Source organism: Thermobia domestica, chromosome 3 (genome assembly GCF_964235325.1).
Source record: "Thermobia domestica chromosome 3, izTheDome1.hap1.1, whole genome shotgun sequence".
Classification (NCBI taxonomy): Eukaryota; Metazoa; Arthropoda; class Insecta; order Zygentoma; family Lepismatidae; genus Thermobia; species Thermobia domestica.
Genome location: NC_137456.1, coordinates 13,387,247 through 13,410,980, shown reverse-complemented (window position 1 = coordinate 13,410,980; position 23,734 = coordinate 13,387,247). Strand labels below are relative to the sequence as shown.

General features: G+C 35.5%; 1 protein-coding gene across 1 annotated transcript; it reads left to right on the top strand.

Moving 5' to 3' along the window:
* The first annotated feature begins 178 nt into the window (after positions 1-178).
* Positions 179-18,505, top strand: LOC145681674 (glycine receptor subunit beta-type 4-like). The gene is made up of 5 exons (XM_081753294.1): positions 179-236; positions 3,018-3,158; positions 6,079-6,280; positions 11,959-12,125; positions 18,279-18,505. Exons 1-5 carry the CDS (start codon positions 179-181, stop codon positions 18,503-18,505), a joined length of 795 nt encoding a protein of 264 aa, XP_081609420.1.
* Positions 18,506-23,734: the final 5,229 nt, after the last annotated feature.

Sequence of the window (23,734 nt, the reverse complement as noted above, 5' to 3'; positions counted from 1 at the left end):
CTTTAAGATTGCCTGGCGTAATATTTTGTTTGATATTTTTATATAAATGCTGTATTAGTATTTTTTAATATTTGTTAATAATATATTTGTAAGCATACGCATATTTCATACTTTAAGAAATTTATAATAACCAATTGAAACTATTTATTTCAGCTGCTCAATAGATCTGATTTGTGAAATGCAGTTTGAATCATATCCTGTGGATGTTCAGTTATGCACATGGCAAATCTATGCAAGTAAGTTTTAGTTAGTTACAAAAAACTGAGGATATAGTATACAACAGGTCCTCATCATTTCCCGAGGACTCACCAAGTTCAGTTTTTTACGGATTATTCATTGAGGATCTAGGAACTTGAAAATGGGGTAACAGAGCGACTTTCATTTACTTATCGACTGAAACTTGTACATGACATACCACCATTTATGTACGTGGTGCAAGAGTTTCAACTATCCTCGAGTACGGTGCACTTTATGTGCGCCTCTGTACTGCCCTTGTACTTTATATTTCACTATGTGTGTGTGTGGAGGGGGAGGTACTTGAACGCATATTGCATGTCTTGTGCTCGTGGATAGTTTTTACTGTTGCATTACGTACAAACGTGATGGTATTTCATGTAGAAGTTGTAATAGCACACATAAGAAACGCAGATCACGGTGTACTCATACTGCATATTCCAGTGTGAGTACAACATGATCTGGGTTTCTTATGTGTTCTATTACCACTTGTACATAACATATCACCATTTCTGTACGTGGTGCAAGAGTAAGAACTATCCTCGAGTACGGAGCACGATGAGGAGCTGTTGTATACTATTACCAAAACTGAATTTTATCTTATATTAATAAGTAACGTATTTTAAATTTGAAAAATAAAAAGATATTTGTGTTGTAAATGAAGTGCTAGCAGCGTGCTTAGTACAGACGTATTATTAAGGTATATTGTCAGTCATAATATTGAACGTCAGGGAAACCATTGTGCTTTCATGCATCATTTTGTGAATTTTAAGTAAAGATCGTATTTAAAAGAGAAAAGCAAATGTAATAGGCAATATAATTATGGCATGCACAAAATATACTTAAAAACAAGTCTTAACAGCTTCGCTGGAGCTGGTATAATGTCTCATAATCCCTACATACTTTTACTGGATCAGGATAAATCATTTAATTGGAAGATATAGGTAGCTGAGGATGAAGCACTGCTAGCTGCGCTGTTGAAAATGTACTTTTGTTGATCTTTAGCAGTTTTGATAAGTTCAGTAAATTTTCCTACCTTCAACTCTTCAGCAAATTCCGTGCATAACAGTTTGATAACAAAGCGGATTATAAGCAATGCCTTAACCATGTTCACTGTCAACTGATTCCTTACATCACTCCAAAATAATCTGACTAGAACAGAGAATAGGAGCAGTAAGAGGAAAAATTTACCAAATATTTAGCATCCGGTTTACGGTTAACAACTCTACGTATGACGCAAAACACCGTATGAATATCGTATGACGCAGTATAAATATCTGTAAATTTTTGAGCGGTGTTTCAGTCGTGGAAACTGATCAAAATTGTACGTTATCGAGGTTAACAAATATGATGGATATACAAAGACCTACAAGTTTTATTTATCAAACAATACTGTCACTCTTTTTGCAATATAAAAATGAACATTGAAGCATCTCATTGAAGATGTACACATATTGTGTGAACAAAGTAAACGCCTGTTGATACATTCCTGACATTCGTATGCCAACTAATTTCAAGGCGACATTAACCACCAACTCCATATTCTCCTCGGTAAATGATGCATAAACAGTACTAGTTCAATATGCTGACCTTTCCTAGATTCAACCAAGTCCATGATAATAGCACTCGTACTGCATTGTAGTACTCGTATTGTAGCGCAAGTGAAGATTATTTTTGCAATAATGAAGCACTTGGAGTTTTACCATTGAATGCTTGTCAAATTATGCGAACATGACTTAAGAGCCTGCCTTACTAAAAAGAACACACAAAATTTACCATTTACCTTTTGCTTGCTTATACATAACTGAAAGGAGATAATGAAATGCAACTAATCACAATGATAGATAATGTTATTCTTCAACAGAAAATATGAATCTGAAAAAAATTCAGTGTTGCCATCCATGGAAATTACAGTACTGCCACAATAACATTTCCCCTAAATTAAGGCAGCGACTAGATGAACTAACTCAACTGCATTTGATTACCTATCATGTCTTGGAAATCAGTGAACTATTTTGTTTAAATAAAAGTTGTATTTAGTTTGTAATAAACAAAATAGTTTTATCATACAGTTATTAAAATTAAATAACAATGTTATTTAAAAATGTGCTCACAGGATACAAAAACAACATGATACATAATTAAATGCAGTTAACTTCGTTGCTCTAGTTGCAGCCTTATTTTAGATTTTGTGGGAAATGTTATTCTGGCAACACGGTAATTTCTGTTGATGGCAACACTGAAAATTCTTCAGGTTCATATTTTCTGTTGTAGAATAATATTGTGTATGTGGTGAGTTGCATTTTATTATTTCCGTTCACTTATGACAAACAAGGAAAGGAAAAATGGTAAATTTTGTATTATTTTTAGGGTGGCTCTTAAGCCATCTCACACATCACTCCTTCCACGACCATTAGATATACCTAGTCAAAAAAGGAAAAAAATATTGAGATAAACATCGCAGACTACCAATATAAAGTAGAAACTGGATGCACTTGGCTAAGGGCAAAAATCGATAGAGAGCTATTGTCAATATGGAATTTTCAGTTTCATAGGCCGAGTTAGTTATAAATAGTTGATAGTTATAAATAGTTATAAAAAGTATTTTTACTTTGTTTCTGTTAAGTGATCGGTTAAACATTATTGTCATTTACGTAAGTTCCTTCATCTTCAAGTTCTTTCCTACGTTTTGTTAGCTATCTAGCATTACTTATAACAGAGTAAAATTTCTGCCTATATTTTATCTAGAATGTTAATTGATCATGTCTTTTATATCCTTTTAGATCAACCATCGAAGCATGTGAACTTATCCTGGAATGGCGATAAATCATTGAAACTAAAAAATAAATCTTGGCGCGAAGTTACAATGGACCTTCCAACATTCAAATGTAAATTTAAAATTAGTAAGAAGAATGAATTGGGGCGTGAGTATTGAATATGCTACTTGTACTAATTGTACATATGTAGGGAGGCGCGGTGGGTCAGTGGTAGAGCGTTCACCTCCGGTTCTTGGGGTCCCTGGCTCGATTCCAGCTTGCGCAGTGTGGACTTTGTGGTCGACAAACACCGTGATCGTGGGTTTTCTCTGGGTTCTCCCGTTTCCTGACACTTTGTTCATTTTATTCATTTCTCATAATCACCGTCTCCTTTAGCCTAACCAGCATAACCGTTGGTCGTAAAACTCAAAGATTTCACTTCATTTCGTTTTCATTGTAAACATATATTTATACTATAGTTTTGTAATTTTTCACAAATGTTTTTTCCTGATCTAAGATCAACTTTTTGATTTTCTTCGAAAACAATGTGTAACAAAAATATGACAAATTCTTGGTTTTAAAATTTATTAAGTTATGCAATCTTAAAATCAACTCTTGGAAAATCCATATGTTCGGACGCATATATTTTAATCACGTTCGACTCTAGTCATAGGAGTTTCTACACGGTTCTGATTGATTGAAGTTATCAGTTTCTCTCTACGTAGCATACATATAGCACAAGTCAAATGCTAGGTGCTGTTGGTCCTCGTGGAAGAACATTCTAGCGTATTCTATTGGCTAGTAATAAAACCCGCTTTTGTCGTGGGTGCAAACCCAGCCAAAGAATTTTGTTTCTCTAAATTTTCATAACAACCTAATATAAAATTTTCTAAATTTTTTATCAATAAAATAAGATCAAAGTAATACTCATTTATCTTTGTACGTAATATATAATGCATAAAAAGTAATTTACTTACGTTATAAAACATAGCTCAGCGACCGTCAGCAAGCGATGAGGATAAGAAGCTCCGAATGGCTCATTTTCTTTCACCTTGATCCCATGATGATACCACGTGACATTACGTCATACACGGGTGGTGCAACTGCGAGGTAAATCTAACTTCACTCGCTTTCTTGTGACCAACTTAAAACAGTTGACTAGGGTAGGGCGTAAAAAAATATGCAGTTCGGACATAATTAAAGAAGATGAAACAAAATTATTCAATATTACATCCTACGCTTATATTACGCTTTAGGCTGAAGGAAACAGATGATTTATGTATTGATAATGTGAATGAAAATGAAAGAACCTTGAAGACAAACAAGGAAACGATATTGTGTACCACAAATTGACTTTATTTGATATATAATCTTGTACCATTAGGATCAAAACAATTAACTATTGAGCCAGTGGATGTAATAATACACTTTTTTGGTTTAAAATGTGATCGTAATGTATTTATTAACCCTTAATTAGTTACTTGAGGTCCCAAGAACACCGAACCCCATTTTCTCTTTTTCCCCTAGCAGACAATTGACCTTCAATACGTGCCACTCCCAGTACCTTTCTCTCCCGCAATTGGCTAAAAGTAGCTGTAGAGTTTGGATGTCTAAGCGTCACTGTTACGTGTCCTTGCAGTTGGTGGAGTCCCAGGGGTAGAGTTCATGAGTTGAGTTGATTTTGAGTTTATCCTCTATTTCAGCAGCTAGGCTATATGAGACGGAACATATTGATCAACGTGGAATCCGAACCATATGAGCTCCATAAAGTTCTACGACCGTACATGGTTCCTTCAGGATCACATGAATTTAGTCAATTGCATTTTAGTATTTTTTTTGAGTTTACAGAATTCAAACCGAAATGTGATGGTCAATAATTCTGGAACAGCAACATATAATATTCATGTTGAGTTTCTTTACCAGATGTATCACCATGCTACTTTGAATAAAATTGAGTGAGTTTTGTTGATAGTGATGGATGTATAGTATCACTCCATAAGTTCGAACTCGACAACAAATACCGAAGTTTTGCGCAACAAAATACCTAATATGTTTACTAGTCTCAAATAAGTCTGCTACTATATTGATTCGGGTCTAGATTGTATGAGTTCCATCGTTCACCTAAGATATATAAAGAAATTTATATTAACAAGAAATGATATATATTTAACATCACAAGTTTTGGAGACGTGACGGGATCTTAATATAGTGGACGCATCGTGAGTGAAGAATTCCTTTCCTGATTCATACAATTTAATATGAAGTAGAAGTTAGAGTGCTAAAATGACTCTCATTTGTGTTTGTAAAGTGTTATAGAAAGATGGACAGAGTTAATCATAATTTCCATACTTTTGCGAATGTAAGTAAAATAAAAACACTGAAGTTATCTTCCCTTCAAAACTTTTTATTATTCAACTATTTCATGTATGAAATAATTCATTTGCAGTGGTTCCAATGATATATATATATATATATATATATATATATATATATATATAAATTTCAATGTCACATATATTAATACATATTATTATCTTGTTCCATAACTTAACAAACAATATAACACCGACTTAATACTTAGACATTAAATACTTCGAAATAATATAACAACGCATCACTTAAGTTCTAGTCTGCGATGTGAACATTCACATCCAGTAACACTGTATTTACCTAAACATAAATGTATATTTATCATTATTTAACTCCAAGTCTTTAAACAGCGTTTAATGAGTTTCGTAAATCTATATGATGTTATATCAACTGGTTAGTGTTTAGTACTGGTAAGTAATATTTATTCTATTTTCAAACATATATTTTTCATTTATGAAACTGGTAATAATCCAGCCGCAACTATTTCCTCTAATTCACTACTAAACATAAATATATTTTCATAATGTGAGTTTGAGATTGCCTAAGATTCGAATCTCCTTCCTGTATTAACAGAACTTAGACAGTTTTGTAATATATTACCTTAACTAAGATATTCGGCTCTTTTTCGCGAAAGATATTATGTCGTGTAATCCATTTGTAAAAACTTTTATGTATTGTAATGTACGTATTTTTGCTTTAAAAAATAAAACATTTGTAGGTGGCGTTCCCAGTATATTAACTCTTTCAATGGGATTGCACCGAGATCTCTCTACAAGTATAATAATGACCTACTTTCCCAGTGGACTGCTGGTATTTGTGTCCTGGTGTAGTTTTATCATTAACCCTGAATCCGTGCCTGGAAGAATAGCTTTACTAACAACCACACTTCTCACGCTGGTTACAATGTTCAACTCTCTCAGGTAAGATATTTTATAAGGACTGTCCCAGAAATAAAGTGACCACTTGGAATTGCGTTTATCTACTACGTTGTCTACAAATTGAACTCAGCGTTCTTCTTGACTGTAACATTAGAGCCAAACACATATTACCGCCCATAATATCAACTGTAACTGCTCCTGAAATAATTTTCGAACTTCGCTTCTGATACCATGCATTAAGTTGCGCACAATCGTTTCACTGATAGTATTGCGGACTTCACTGTTCCACATTTGTTTGAATTGCTGGAGGTTAGTGGCAGCCCAACCCCCCTTCCTGAGAATTTACTTCACAGTTGTCCAGTAGCGTTCGATGGGGCGAAGTTGGGGAACGTTTGGTAGGTTTAATTCTTTCGTCACGAAACACACCTGATTCGTAGTTAGCTGTGGTGCCAGTGGCGTAATGGGCCGGGGCCAAATCTGCCCAGAATAATGGGAAACTTTGTGTTTATGATACAAGGGTAGCAGACGCTTTTTAATCCACTCATTTCTATAAATCTCGTCTCCAATTGTACCATTCGCGTAAAATGTTGAACTTCTGAGACTACAGAAACAAATGGCTTGCCATACTAGCATTTTGGCATCAAATTTTGACAACCGGATAGTCTTATCTGCATCACGAAGCACTTTGCTCTTCATTCCTGTGTAAAACTGGGACCAGGACAATGTTTTTGTGCCAATTTTGACGTACGTCTCATCCTCCATTAGAATGCATCGAGACGGATTTGTCATTAGGAACTCATAAAGTTTTCTGGCACGGGTTTTAGCACGTTGTTTCTGCTCTGCACTCTGCTTAGGTGTTTTTGCTTTCGATACGATCGTATGTTATGTTTCGACCTCACCCGTTGCACTGTTGATTTGGTAGTATGTAACTTTTGGGCTACTTCACGAACTGACAAATGTCTTAGTCTTCAAAATGTGCAGAATCTTTCCCTCCAAACTTTTAGTAGACATACCTGGTTTTCGTCCTCTTCCTTTTAAATATTTAATAGTATAATGCTCTCCAAACTTGAGTATCACTTTTCTGACACCAAAGTACGGCACATGAACCGATTTTGCGGTCCTTCGCATTGAAAGTCCCTTCTGAATGCACCATTTGTACAGAATTAATTTTCGCTTCGCTTCGCTAATCCGTGGCATGACCACTCACTTCCACACACAGAACGTCTCTTTCCTGTGGCATTTCAACTACAGTTATGTGGCTTTGTTCAGAGCTACCTATGAGATACTACTGAAGCGCCTGTGGAGTTCTGACATGTATTTTCTAGTGGTTACTTATTTCTGGGACAGTCCTTAGTTAACTATGGCCAGATCACATTCCAATATAGCTCCTTTTCTGCACAAAATTACACTTGCAAGATGGAAACATTGTCATTAAATTGAGGTACTTGTAATTTGTCCTTTTCACTTTTGAAGCTTAGGATCATATCACTGAATTTTGAAACTTGCATTAAATTCTTCAGAGCATTATAGATTGTGTCCTTAATTCAACAGCTCCTAAAAACAAAGTTGCAACCGACGATTTCTGTCACATTGAGATTTTAACAGATCAACCGTACTGTAATAGGAGTTCCAATTCTATGTAACATCATTTGATAGAAAGACATAGTTTGAAACTGAAAAAGTAAATTTAAAGCCTATACATAATCACCATATAGTTTTTTTCGATTTCTGTAAACTTCGATTGTTGCTACTTGCAACGTTGTTTGGCGGAGCCATTTAATTGTTGATAATGTTCACTCATAAATCGACTTCTAAATTTATATCCATTAATGTATCATATGTCCATCGAAACCTGCTCAACAAAGCGTTCAAACTTAAGACAGACAACTGGGTTGAGTATAGAAATAAATTACGTGTAATCATTTGAAAAGCGTCAATGCATCCAATATTACGATACCAGTGGATTTGTTAATTGCTTGAATGAATATTTAGCCATTTTCCTGGTTCATATTGCTAGAGGTCTGCACGAGCTCGCGTTGAGCCTGCGGGTCGGACTCGGGCCTACAAAGCATATACCACTTCGAGCCGTAAATTTTTAAATATACAAGCATATTTCTTGGGTCTTTTCGGGCTTAACTTTTTAAACATACTGTACTACGATGTTCATTGGAGCGTTCTTTTTGGAGAACTTTTAAAGCACATCTGCAAAATTAAACCTCTAATTGTTGTAAATAAAAATATAATTTTGTGTTAATTATTAAGTTTCTGTAACTTGGGCTTATTTCGGGCTCATTTGATTACCACACGAGCTCGGGCTGGGCTCGGGCCTAAATGATAAAACATATTTCGGACTCGGGTTGGGCCTCACATTATAAATTCACGGGCTGGGCCAAGCCCGGACTAAAAATTCCGACCCATGCAGACATCTATATTGGGCACAGCATGGTTTTCCAGAAAATAATTGGCTCTTCATAGTGTCGCATAAACGATGTAAAAATAGAAAACTTAAAAATATGAAGCAGGTAATCACCCTTAACACAATATTTTTAAGAAATTTTATGTGATGAACAATACTCTTTGAAGAAGTCAGAACATAAGTTATTATTATTATTTGTTAACTTATTTTTTTATATTTAAAAGTCTTTTGAGAAGTGGTAAATGATTATCGTTTCAATAACCAATTAGATAGAACATATTGAATCAGCTAACGATGATAATGCGTTTTCCTAAGCATTCATTTGCGATTAATTTTAATTTGCATTTCTAATATAGGGTATAGTATACAACCCTAATTCACCGTAATTTTTTAGAACATTTATCATTATCTAATACTTATAGAGGTAAGCTATTTTTCTTGCGTTTCACTTTATGAAAAAATTTGATTGCGGAGCTTTTTTCTTTTATATGTTCATAATTTATTTAACAATTTTTCCTAAGTTGAAGTTAAATAAGTATCCTCTTATAAGTAACCTCTGTATTTTTTATATTATGTTTGGTGTATGATTGAGAAAAAAAATCAAAGCGCAACAGATTCAACGAAACAATTTAGAAAAGAATATTTGTTTTCCAAATTAAAAAATGAATGTGCAGTGAGTATTTTGCATTTTGGAAATGAAAGACTAACGTAAACTAGAGGTATGTCGACCAGTCTTGCATTTAACTCCGTTTTGATCATTTCAAAATTTGTGACTACAAAATTCTTAACTGGTTCGTAAATTACTCATTTGAAAGTCTAATTCTTTAATTAATTAATCAAATGTTCACTTTACTGTGTGAACATAGAGGAAGGACATAAAATTTCGCCGAATCACATGCAATTATGAATTTGACTTGCATATTTCTTATATTGTAGTAGGTTGTTGTTGTGTTACATTTTGAAATGATACAAAAAATTATATTCTTACTGAGTCGAACAGTAGTTATGAGAATCCAAAGGAGATACATCAGCAATTATGCTAAATTGAAAATCTTTGAATTTTAAATCATTACACAAGTAATAATCTGTACAAAGTTAATTCGCTTTAAAACGATGTATTCAGGTTAAACACGTGTTAGAATTTTCAATATGTAATCTATGTTCTAGATACATTTTCATTGTTCAATCTACATTCTTCAATTTTAAAAGTACCTTATACTTCATAATGGTGATGGAGTTTTCAATACAACGAGTGGTTTCTAAATTAATTGTCTGAAAAATACGATTGTTTATATTTACTCGTTGCGCCAGTGGATGATACAAAATGTGATGGGGGAAAATTAGTTTAAAGCGATATGGAATAAAAATTTTTAAGGTATAATTGTCATAGCTTGTGTTCGTGTAATTGATTTTGGTTGTTGGGTTTTGTTGATATGGGGGCATATATTAGGATTATCTGTTAGTTTCGGTTTACATTAAATTAGAAATCGGTCAGAAAGTATTATAACTTAATAATTGAATCCTCACTCTCTTTTAAAACAATACATTTAGGTATTTTGATGAGCAACACCTTCTTCCGAAAAAAAATCTACAGTTTGACATGATGAAACTTTGGCACTCTAGAATATCACGCATTATATATTAGGAAAATTACTCATGTAATACAATGTAAGGTGCATACTGTATTATAATCTTATATGATAGTACGTTATTTACTTCAGTTGTTATTTTTACTGACTTTCATTGTTTTAAAAAAAAAAAACATAATGACTCTAATAAGATAAAACAGTGCAGGAGCATTAACAATTATATAAAATATGGAATATTTTAAACATGTTCTTAAGTACAGCAGAATTCAGTACAAAATATGGCTATTTTTTATTTATATTTGTTTCTTTTAGTATGTAAAATATTATACGCCAGCATCATAATTAACTTTTTACTTCACTTTTCAGAATAAACTATTTTTAGTATACTGAGTACTCACTGAATTGCGACTATCCCTCCACACAAGAACCGAGCTGATAACATTACCATCTCGACTAGGAGTATGGCAGAGAAAGAACACACTTGGGACTACATGTTGACAGACAACATACTGTTACAATGGGAGGTGGGTAGGATTTATCCACATTAAAAGGCCATGATTCTGGGTGCCCAAGAGACAGGTGCATCAATAATGCAGACAGCAATACTTGTCGGATCTGTCGATTCCAGTGTAGTGAAGGTGTATTAGAAGTGACAAGAAAATGGGATAATGGCCCCCAAGGGATGGAATTACTGGGGCGTACAGGTCACATCGCCAGACAAGCGTCGTGTCAAGCTAACCATATGTGTCCGGAAATTACGTGACCAATACAATAGTGGACGCAGAGCACTTATATCCATTTAACTATGCGACGTACACTGACTCGCATGAAATTCCACAGTAGACAACCTATTCGTCATCCACTCCTTACTCTTCGTCACCGCCGACTTCGTCGCGCTTAAGCACAGTAGCAGATGATTGAATTAATGTGTACTTGTCCGATGAATCACGGTTTGTGGTACAGTAGTTGGATGAGCGCGTGCGTGTGTGGCGCCAACAGCACGAAGCTATGGATCCATCGTGCATGGTCCCTACTGTAGGGAAAGTGAGGGTGGTTGTATGGTTTGGAGATGCTTCTGTTGGCATAAACTGGGACCATTGGTGTGCATGGATGACAGTGTGGCATCTGTTGTGTACCTGCAGGATTTACCGGATCACGTATACCATACAATGTAACACTTCTAGCTACACTGAGACGGCATTTTTCATGACAACAATACACGCTGCCACCGAGTCAGGACTGTACTTCTTTGGCTTGAGAAACATTCCACGGCCCTGCGCAATATGAACTGGCCCCATAAGGCACCGGATCTTTATCCTATAGAACATTTATTTGATATAATTGAACGAGCTCTTCGCTCCATGACTCCTGCACCTACATCTATGGGCTCATTGTGGAATGCCACTAGAAATATATGGTGTCAGAACGCCGTGGAAAGATATAAGTAACTTATAGAATCCATGCCAGCCGTGTGCAGGCCGCCCTTGGAGCGAAAGGTGGACCAACAAAGTATTAGGTAGGTGGTCACAATTTAGTGAGTACTCAGTGCAGTAGTTCTTGTACAAAACATACCACTTTCTCTTTAAAAGATACGGAGTTGATCAATAAGAATTAATTTAAAACTGTTGATACGGATTATTTAACAGCCAACTTAAATTTAACAATCACTTTAACACATGATTCCTACTAAACTCTCGTTATTTTTTTTTTCGCAGACACAACCTTCAACCGTCATTCAAAGTGAAGCCAATTGAGCAGTGGGTAATCGTGTGCATGAGTTTTGTTGTTGGTGCTCTTGTGGAATATGCAATCATTCTTTGTGCGCGTAGATACAGAACCACTTGGAAGGACAGCGACGCTGTGGAGGCTAATGACAACATTAGTAAAGTAGTTGTTTTGTTTCCATGTGTAAGTACTTTCAAATAGTTATAGTTTTGATAATTCTAATTCAGTAGAATCATTGAACCAAAATTCCGTCATCACTGACACCTAGTTTTCCTTTAATTTGAACAGTTTACTTTCAAATAACTAATAAGTTACTGTTGAGTTGAGTTGATTTTAAGTTTAACGCCCCGTTGAGCAGTGAGACTATATGAGACGTGGACCTACTGGTTAACGTGGAATCCGAACCACTTGAGATCCCGACAGGAATCGAACCCGGGTCTCCCGTAATAAGTTATGTGTCTTATACTGTTGATCAGGATGGATTTTGTAATATTATGATTATGATTTAAAGGTATTTATGTATTTTGTCAAAGACAAAGGAACATAATTAAAATAATTATTGTTAACGGAGAAAATAAGATGGAAATAAAATCTTTTATTATCTTCCATCATTTTTATCACTTTTACTCTAAACTTACTATATTACAAATCAATTACAAATAATCCTCTTTTTAGAGTCGCATTTGGTTCCGATCATCTGGTTATTAGCCTATCAGTGACAATCTTTTATGCAGTGTAACATAACACGGCATTTCAATCAATCGCAGGCCAACGAATCTTAGTAGCAATATTTTCTGTGTATTAGTGATACATCGATACTACTACTACTACTACTACTACTACTACTACTAATTATTATTATTATTATTATTATTATTATTATTATTATTATTATTATTAATAATAATAATAATAATAATAATAATAATAATAATAATAATAATAATAATAATAACCATTCATAATGATAACGACTTAACCTTTCCTGTACGGCTTGTTTGTAAGTCGCACTTGAGAACTAACTTTATTTCTAATCATAATCAGTGACTGTCGCGTATTTAGGATTTTGATTCGGGGGGCTTGCGCAACACAAGGAAGCAGAGGGCAATTGCCCACCTGAGTTTGAGAATTAAATATATTTTAATTTATGTATAAATTAAAGTTTCAATAGCAAGAATTGCAGACTAGTGAATCATACGTGATAGGATACATACAGAAATTTAGCAGTTAATTTAATCTTTTATTCTATTCATAGAAGAAAGAGGAAGTATGTTTTTGGCCTACCTAATTTCCAGGTCTACTTATTCCGCCTCTTGATTTTTTTTAAAATTCAAACATTTACCTTTCTTTATAACTAAATGATGTAAATATCCCTTTGCTATAATAAATGTTGATATCCGCACAAGTTGGACAGGAACACCAATTTTGCTTATCAGCTCCTCTTAGTTTTGGTGTTACTGACGATGGCCGACTTGACTCACAACTAACAACAGTCGAAACTATGATAAGAGAAACGAAAGAAACAACTAAGAAAAAAGAAACAGAAGAGTAGAATGGACGAAACAAAGAAAAATAACTCAGTTCTTACATGGAATGAAATTTGACAAATACAGTATTATTTCTGAACAAAGAGCATTAGAAAATGGAAAGTCAATGAAAATTTTAGAAATAGTAAGAAGGATTATTGTTGCACATGGAATGCGAAAACCTAAAAAATTTATTTCGGGAGCAAGTGGGGCGGGGGAGGCTTGAGCCCTATAGCATCCTCTAAATACATCATTTATCAGTCACGTAGGTAACAGGACTATTTCTGGACTTCAAAATATAGAATCTCAATTGAGGTAGAGAAAGATATCTATACCGAAATGCATACACTATCTTTCAAGGATGTTATAAGATAGAGGATCTGCCCATATGTATCTTCAGTCGACTAATTCAATGAAACCAAAAACAACCAAGCATCACCACGTGTGATACTCGTTTCCGCTGCCAATGTTAACTCAGAACAATGCGATCTTAGTGCGTGGAATGGGCGTGGCGAAACTGTGACGTATGGCTTCATGATTTTGTTGTATAATCAGATTCTCTAATTTGTAACATTCTTGCTATCTGTCATCAACACATTTTTATTTGCATCATTTATTTAAAATTTGAAATTGTTATGGTGCAAAGTAATTATTAATAATGATATTATTAAAGCGAGCGTAGTGACCCTGTGCTATCCAACTTCATCCATATTTGCGTTTCTGTTTGTCCGTCTGCCTCATATGTTCATGAAATGAAAAATGAAATCTTGAAGTTTTACGTCGTATGGTTATAACGGCTAGCCTAAAGTAGACGGTGATGAGAAATGAATGAAATGGCGGAATAGAGTGGCAGGAAACGGAAGAGCCCCGAGGAAACTACGTATATGGCGTTTGTCCAGCACAAAGCTCACTTGCGAGAGCTGGGATCGAACCAAGCCCCCCATGCACCAGAAATGAATACTGTACCACTGAGCTACCGAGAACCAACCTATCTTCATATCTCTGTCAGTCTGTTCTACGATAACTCTCGTAAAATCTTCTTATATTTTAATGAAAATTTGTATGTGGGTTTTGTTAGCCGTTCGATATTATCATATTTTTGGGGGGTTGCAGCTATAAAACATAAAGAGTGTAACGGGGTAATTCAACCCTATCCTGCAACTTTGAACATATTCATGCAAAACAAGTTTGCAAGATAATCGACATTATCGATTTAAACAAAACATAGTGTTCATTATTTCTTTTAGGCAATTTGGATAGTGGTCCCGCGTAGCACAGCTGCTAACGCTCTCGCCTTCGGTGCTAGCAGTCCCGGATTCGATTCCCGGTGGGGCCACTCGGTCAAGAAATGTAAAACGCTGCTTCAGGCCAGCTACCCTGAATGAGGTTTTTCTGGGTTTTCCTTATTCACACCAGGCAAATGCCGGGGTGCTACCTATTTTACAGGTCCTAGGCAGCTCCCTTCCTTTCCCAATCCTTTCTTCCTTCCCTTTTCCCGGATAGTGTGCTCGCCGAGGGACGTCATGCCTCATATACCTGACGGGTTAAATGGCCTTAGATGCCGGAAACCAAGAAATCTAAATTTCCCGCAATTTTAGTAATCTCCATAACTTGAAGTTGAAACCTTTCAATAATAAAATTCTGCATTCGCTCTCAAAATTTAAGTAATATGTTTCACAGTAACTTAAATTTAAAATAAAATATTTGATTACGATGCAATGTGACGGATATTCCCTTTAGGGCTTTCGAATTTTCTTCCCTGGAAGAACTTAAATTTAAAATAATTTAAATGCAAATTTTGAATCTCCCTCTCCATTTTTTTAAAAAATAATTAACGGTAACTTTACTATGATTTTCATCCTTAATGAATGCGATATTATTCATATTTTCTTTGTGGCTTATGAGCAGTTCTGAGATTATAAATAGTCAGGAATGAGACGTGAGTTTACCTCCTGATGTCTGATGGGAAATGAGCTCATACCGACTAAAAATGTGTGTTCCACGAATGCCCATTTTAAATTAATATTAGATTTTGATGCAATATGATCGAAATATTTTAACATTTTACCGTCATCACCAATACTTTCATTTTAAAGCATTTGGCAAGACGGGAATGAACATTTCTTCTCCCTTTAGGATGAAAATATATTACATGATTACGTACGTAATATTTTATCGAGTTTGACACAAATTACTGTGTACTTTTATTGAGGATCTCACACAATCTTCAATGTTTCGAGTTGAAGTCATGGAATTCATGGAATTGAGATTCTTGCTGGAATTCGTCAACTGGTAACAGAACAGAATATTTCATCATGAAGTGACATAATCCAGAGATTCAATATGGATCAGTTCACAGGCAGCCTTGTTATTCACCACCATCTTCCTCAGTTGTGTGTATATAGGACTGGTTTTATAGCTTCATTCCACATCACACTGCTGACTTGAGTTTGACTTCTGAGTTTAACGCCTCTTTTAGCAGCGAGTCTATATGAGACGTGGACCGACTGATTAATGTGGAATCCGAACTACATGAGCTCCCGTCGTGGTTCGAACCCGGGTCTGATCGTAAGGTAATTTGTATGAAAAATACTTGTGGGTCGAAATGAAAGACAAATGAGCCTCACTTTGCACGAGACATATACTTATCTCACTCATAATGATCACATTTGGGGAATTAGGTAGTGACAACATTTTAAAGAACGCATCAAGTTTTACGTTTATACCAACAGAGTTTTCCGTTAAGAATCATGAGTCACTAGATACTACAGGGTGTCCGAGAAGTCCTTCCCTGATTACAGAAATGGATAACTCAGGCTAGAAATAAGATAGAAATAGAAAACTGGTGTTGAATTGTTTACAAACTATAAAAGTTTTTGTCTGTGTTAGGTTTGTTCTGTTTTACCAAGTCTCAATTTTGTTTGTTTTAGGTTTGTAGTACGTAAGTAAGAAGCCCAAGAAGCCATGCCAACCAACCAGGAGAAGGCACAGTGTGTCCTGTGGTACCATAAGACACGATCACCAACCACGGTGCAGAGACAGTTCCAGACAACATTTGGGAGGACTCCACCTGATGTCAAGAGCATTAAAGCCTGGTATGAGAAGTTCAAGAACACAGGGTCGGTTGCTGACCTTCCGAGGTCTGGTCGACCAAGAACATCAGCAGACACTGTGGAGGCTGTGCGGCAGTCTTTTCTGAGAAGTCCTAAAAAATCGGTGCGCAGGGCCTCACGTGAATTACAGATGCCAAAAAGCTCTATCCATGACATTTTACACAAACGTTTATTGTTTCGTGCTTACAAAGTGCAACTCGTTCAGGCCTTGTTGCCCGACGACGGTACACGTCGATATGACTTTGCGGTCGAAATGCTATCACGTATTGAGGACGATAATGGTTATCTCGCCTAGATGTGCTACGTGCTACCAAGGGTGCTCATGTGGAAGTGTACTGATGTGACCAAAACTTTTATAGTTTGTAAACAATTCAACACCAGTTTCATATTTCTATCTTATTTCTAGCCTGAGTTATCAATTTCTGTAATCAGGGAAGGACTTCTCGGACATCCTGTATTACACAAGGAAGTGCATGCGTAATGTGAACAATATCGTAAAGGTGGAAGTTGTTTACATCACAAATCTATCACGCACATCTCTTCCTCGTTTGCATGAGTTCTAACTACCTAACTCTATGGTCTATGAAATCCGAAGATTTAACACCGCGTTCAGAAAAGCTCTCCACTGACTTCTATCCTTAGCCAACTTAATCCAGTTTCTATTTTGTATTCGTACTTGTGCGAGATCCATCTTAATATTGTCCTCCCATCTGCGCCTAGGTCTTTGTGATGATCGTTTTCCGATTGGTCTTCCAGTTAAGACTTTCAAAACGTTCCTACTTTTTTCCCATCCTGGCTACATTACCTGCCCACCTGAGTTTCCTAGATTTGATGACCCTTACAATGTTTGGTAAATCGTGTAACTTATGTACTTCCTCGTCATGAAGTTTCCGCCATTCCCCATTTCCTTTCCTCTTGGGTCCGAATATTCGTCTCAGGATCTTGTCCTCAAATTCTTTCAGTTATTTTCTTCCGTCAGATTAAGCGACCACGTTTTGCAAAAATACAGAGCAAGAGGCATGATTATCGTTTTGTGTATTTTAAGCTTCAAATTCCTCCACAGAATTTGCGACGACAGATATTTTAAACTAAATAATAACACGAATACCCTGCTTTTAGTCGATATTTAATTTTTTCGTGAATATGATTTTCGTATGATTAATATTGATCCTAAATATTTGAAAGTACCCGCTTTATCGTTTGTATGGATTCAGATGGATAAAACCGCATAACCCAAAAATATCTTTTTCATGACCCGACATGAAGAGAAAAATTGAGTCTGTGTTGTTTCCTTCCATGACATTTCCTTAACAACCCATGATGACAGCTCAATAAATTTAAGTATATTACATTTTCTCAGTGGGCTAAGGAGAACCTGTATGAAATAGTAGAATGGAACTCTTATGTCTATGAACCAACGTAGTTCATTACAGTGTAAATTAGGTTGGTTTCGATAGAACTTAGGTATGGTTGTGTGAAAGAGCACAACCGGTAATTGCAGCACATCGTTTCACATTTACAATTGCTCGTATATGAATCCATAAACTTCATATATTAAGTGAAAATAAAAACAATGTAAGTAGTCCTATAAGTGTTTAATTGATACTTTGCTTTTGCTGCCAACCAGGATAATTTGACTATATGTTACTTATGCTCTGCCGCTTTTCACAGACAACTGTAAAGAATCGTATGAAGAAGTTGTGCAAGTTCAGCTTAATAAGGAAAGTATACTCACTGATCCGAAACGTGGTGAAGAAACAAGGAATTCTGGATATCGTTGCATTGGTCATATTTCCAACCGCATTTATGATCTTCAACATTGCCTACTGGACATACTACCTAAACCTGAAAAACGAACTGTGGAAGAATCTACTGGTAAAGGAGTTCGGAGAAGCTGAGCACTAACTGAGATATGAAATATGCTTTTGAGGACCTTACTTTATTTATATCATTTGCCTGATTTGTGCGTGTGTGTATTTCTTAGAATAATCGTTAGTAAAGGCTTGCAAGAACTCTGAGGGGCAGTCCAAACAAACCGGAACATACGCGAAAAAGTACCAATGGAAATGATTTTTATTCAAAAGTAATTGCTAGACGCGTTAATACATTTATCCCACTTGGAGACGAGACGATCAATTCCAGTCTTGTAGAAGGAATTAGGTTGCTGACGGATGCACAACTTCACCCATTCTTGCAGTTCCTCTTCCGACTGAAACTGACTTCCCTGAATACCTTTCTTCAGGGGGAATTGCTATGTTCGCCATTCACAGCAGACATGCGATGATGATTTTGTGTGTTCCAATTTCCTTAGCCATCAAAAAATGAGTCACTCTTCAAGGCTCTGTGCCCTTCTTTGTTTGACTCCTTTTCTAATGCTGGACGAACACACTTTTCAGTGCGCTCACCTTTAAAGCAATGAACGAACAATTGTATGTACCTGTAAGTTATTATTACGCATTTCTCCTTCCGATAGATTCCAGTATCGATAAGTAACAGCAGTGTTGTCAACGTTTGTGTATGGAAGATGTTTGGTTTACATTAGACTGCTCCTCATACATAGAACATTCTTAAACAAAGATCGTTAACAGAAAACAAATATCTTAACTACAAAACTTTTTAAAATAATACTTTTATGAAATACACTTAAAAGCAGGATATATTTTTGGTACTCTGAACTGATGAAATCAGAATGAGGCTAAAGGAATTGGCGATCCTTCTAATGACATGTAGCTATGAAGAAAGTGGTTTACTTCCATAATTCACAGTTTTATATATGTGGGTGTAACACAAATGCTCAGTGTAACTCAGTGCTTTCGCTTATATAATGATCTCTACTGTTACATTAGCTACACGGTAATGAGGTTTCAATTGCTTTACCTTCTCACATGTGATTGAACGAGCTATTGGATATAAGAAAAATGTATCCACCTAACATGTCATGTGACACCTTCAGACTGTAAATTGAAACTGAAAATGAAATTTTTTTGAGTTTTACGTCCCTCGTTTATGCCGGTAACGCTAAAGGAGACAGTGATTATGAGAGATGAATGAAATGGTGGAATGAAGAAAGTGGGAGGAAACGGGAGAAGCCCGTGAAAACCCACACACACTGTGTGTCCACCACAAAGTTCACTTGTCGGGAACAGGGTTTGAACACGGAACCCCAAGCACCAGAGGTGAACGCTCTACCACTGAGTCAAAGCGGCCCCCAGACCGTAAACTGATTCCGATTGTTTTGCCTTTCTCAGTTGTCACTTGAGAGATTCGGGATCGATTCCTGACGGGAACTCATGTGGTTTGAATCCCATGTGAAGCTGTAGGTCCCCACCTTATATGGGCTCACTGCTGAAAAGGATGCTAAAATCAAATCAAATAAAAAAAATCGTTAGTTACATCAAAGAACATCGCTGGCGAGTTTTGTCATGTCATGTCACAGTCAGCAACCACCGAGGAAAATAAGTATTCTCCCAAATTGAGAACCTTGATTTTCAAATTGCGGCTTGGGATTGATTCAAATAATGTATTTAATCTTCCTATTCTGTTTTAGATATGCTTTTTCCCAAATTTTAAACTTTAAAAGCTATCTCAGACTTTTACTGTATACGGACTTTGTTAATAAAAAAAATCATTTTTAAGCTCTAAAATTGAGTGTTATATTTCACGGAACTGAGTGGCACATTAGTGTGTCTCGACACCTCTGTTTGGAAGCACTGATATAAAATATGACTAGCGTAACACTAAAGAAGGCTATGTAAGCGAAAGCACGAATAGAATGTTAAATCGTAAAGCTAAATTATATATCTTCATTTGAGTTACACTCCCAGCTATGACAATTCTTGATAAATCATCAAATTACTTTTCACGCTACCATCACTGTAGACGACTGATTTTCAGTCATTGTTTTTTATATGTGATTCATTGTATATTAAATTACACTTCATGAACGAGCATAACGGATTTTAGAATGGAAAATGTGATTTCCTCGTTCACATTATACGTAATATGACTTATTTTTTTCCTTTATTGTGCTGCATGTTTGAAGTAAACTAGTAAGAAAAACTTATGTGCTTTTAGGTTGTCTGAGTTAAACAGTCGTAAATATTTACGTCACTATATAATAACATGGATATTCAAGAAATGTCAATATGTTTGTAAGTATATCATCTATCATCCTCCATGACACACTGCCAGTGCTCCGAAAGCATGCTGATACGCCGGGAGAGTCAATGCGCCATGCTAATTATAATGAGCCAAAGTCTACTATTTAATACATCAACAAAACAAGGTTGAATTAGAAAGTTTGTGGCCTGACCTACAAAATTAGAAAATATTTGGAGAAATAATGTTTAATTTTTGACGTAATCATTCTCGACCAAGATACGTTTACTTCATTTCTCCGGTCAAACTTTTGCATCACTTTTAAAAAATGAATCCTTGAGTCCTGCAAAATGTCCCGCTACAACACTTTTTTCACCTCTTTATCCGAAGAAACGCGCTGACCTCTCAAAAACTTTCCAGGATTTTAAACATATAAAAGTGTGACGGAACAAGATTAGGAGAATAGGGCGGGTGCTGCAGTACTTGGAACCTACATCAATGAATTTCTGTCATGGATGCAAGGGATGTGTGAACGCGCGCATTGTTTGTTTTTGGGGGGAAACAAAATTTCCGTCACTTCCGCTTACTGAGAGCTTTATAAACTACTCATCAGTAGAGAAATGAAATTTTACACAATGACTACCAACGGATATAGCTACGCAGCTAATGTATATAAACATAAAATAATTGCTTCCTTCCTAGTCAGGCAACGAAATGTCTAATCCATCTTCGTATTTGTGTTACGCCTGGCTTTTTTCAGAGTTAAGCATGCTACCGAAGCATTAGCTGTAAACTATTGACACTGATTAATTTCACGCATAAACATACTAACATATCAGTTTTGTAGCACATAGTATATTTATTATAAGTTACAATACATATTTACTATGTTTGACTCGGGAAACCTAATAAGTACACAAAGTAATTTGCATATATGGTTTGTTAATATAACTCACAATATTGTAGAAATCAAAAGATACTTACTCGTATATAGATGATGTAATATTAAATCATACTTGGGTAGCTTTTCAGTGTTCTGTTTGTGAAATTAAATATGTCTATCTTTCTCTCTACGTACATGAGTGTATGAGCTTGTTAAAAATTGTTATTGTGGGAAAAAAATCCTAGTAAATATGTTTGCTGAAAGTAGTCATGTCATATTTTAATCACTGGAAATATAATTCAATATCATTTTTCTTCTTCTGCACACATTATCCAGAGTGTTTGTATTTATAAAAGTTTCTTTTGTCTAGTTATTTTACATAACATTTACAATAGCTTTTATGGAAAGAAAGTTTATATATAATGGCAAAGAACAGAACGAACAATTTAATGTCATCAAGTAATTCTCGTTTATATATAATGGAAATTCAAGTTTGTCTGTTACATTTAGTATTTGAATTAAGAATATACAGGAATTAGGTAGAATTTCTTGCTATGACTTTTTAAAATGTACACTTTATCTCATAATAAATAAAAAACAACGTATCAAAGAGCTATTTCTTCTAAACCTAAATTCATTTTATAGTATACAACACTAGTGCTAAATACTCCGTAGGTATATATATATATATATATATATATATATATATATATATATATATATATATATATATATATATATATATATATATATATATATTGTTATAGGATCTTATGTGATGTCATATGATACTTTAAAATATTATTAGATATTATAGTATTAGATTTCAATTTTTGGTAAAATCACAATATTTTATGTTATTTGGATTAATTTTATTCACATCATCATTTTGCTAATTAATTCATGTCACACAAATAATGAGAACAACTTCATGTTATGAAAATCATTTAGTTTGCTGACACTTTATTATTTCATTACGAAAAGCAATGCTGCAACCTAGAGTAGTATTGGCTGCACTTTGCCTCACTTTTTGGCCCCTGGGTCCCTGCCTCAGGACCCATGGTCCCTGGCCCAGGGTCAATGACCTAGGGGTACCATGGCCCACCTTCTAAAATTTGGCAGGGGTACATAGGACCACCCCCAGGACCCATGGTCCCTGGCCCGTGTCAATGACCTAGGGGTACTTAGGACCACCCCTCTAGATTTTGGCAGGGGTACATAGGACCACCCCTTAAATTTTGGAAATTGCCAAATCTAAAAATTGGGTGTGGTAGCCTAGGACCACAGTATGTACCTCTATCAGTATTGGGTGTCTATGTCGTTCCCTTTTATGAGTAAAAAATTGCCAAAAATTCAAATTTCGGAGGTTTTTAATTTATCCCCTTGGATGAGGTATTATTACCCTATATGGTTATATGGGCGTATACAGGGATTCATTCCCTTTTATAAGACATGGGTATATTAATGCACCCCTTGAAATTTTTGGGAGGGGTACTTTGGCCCACCCCTTCAGTTTTGGAAATTGCCCAATTTCAACATTGGGTATTATAGTACAGGACCCTAATATGTATTATGATAAATTTGGGTGGTCCACCTCGTTCCCTTCTAGGGGTACAAAATTGCCAAAATATAAACGTAAGCAATACGTAGTACCACGTGTTTGGTTTTTGGTCGATTTTATCCCCTTTGATGAGGTGTTATTATCCTATATAGTTATATGGTCATGTATAGGGGTCCATTACCTTTCATAAGATATGGGTATATTTGTGCACTCCTTTAAAAATTTGGGAGGGGTACTTTTGGCCCACCCCTTAAATTTTGGAAATTGCTCATTTTATATATTTGGTATTATAGTACGGGACCCTAACATGTATTATAATAAATTTGGGTGGTCCACTTCGTTCCCTTTTAGGGGTACAAAATTGCCAAATTTTAGTACAACCACGTGTTTGGTTTTTGGTTATTTTATTCCCTTGGATGAGGTCCTATTACTTTATATGGGTGTATACAGGAGTTTATTTTCCTATTGTAAGACGTAGGTACATTTGTGCACCCCGGCAGGAGTGCCTTGGCCCACCCCTTAATTTTTTTGGAAATTGCCCAATTTAAACATTTGGTATAATAGTATAGAACCCTAATATAGATC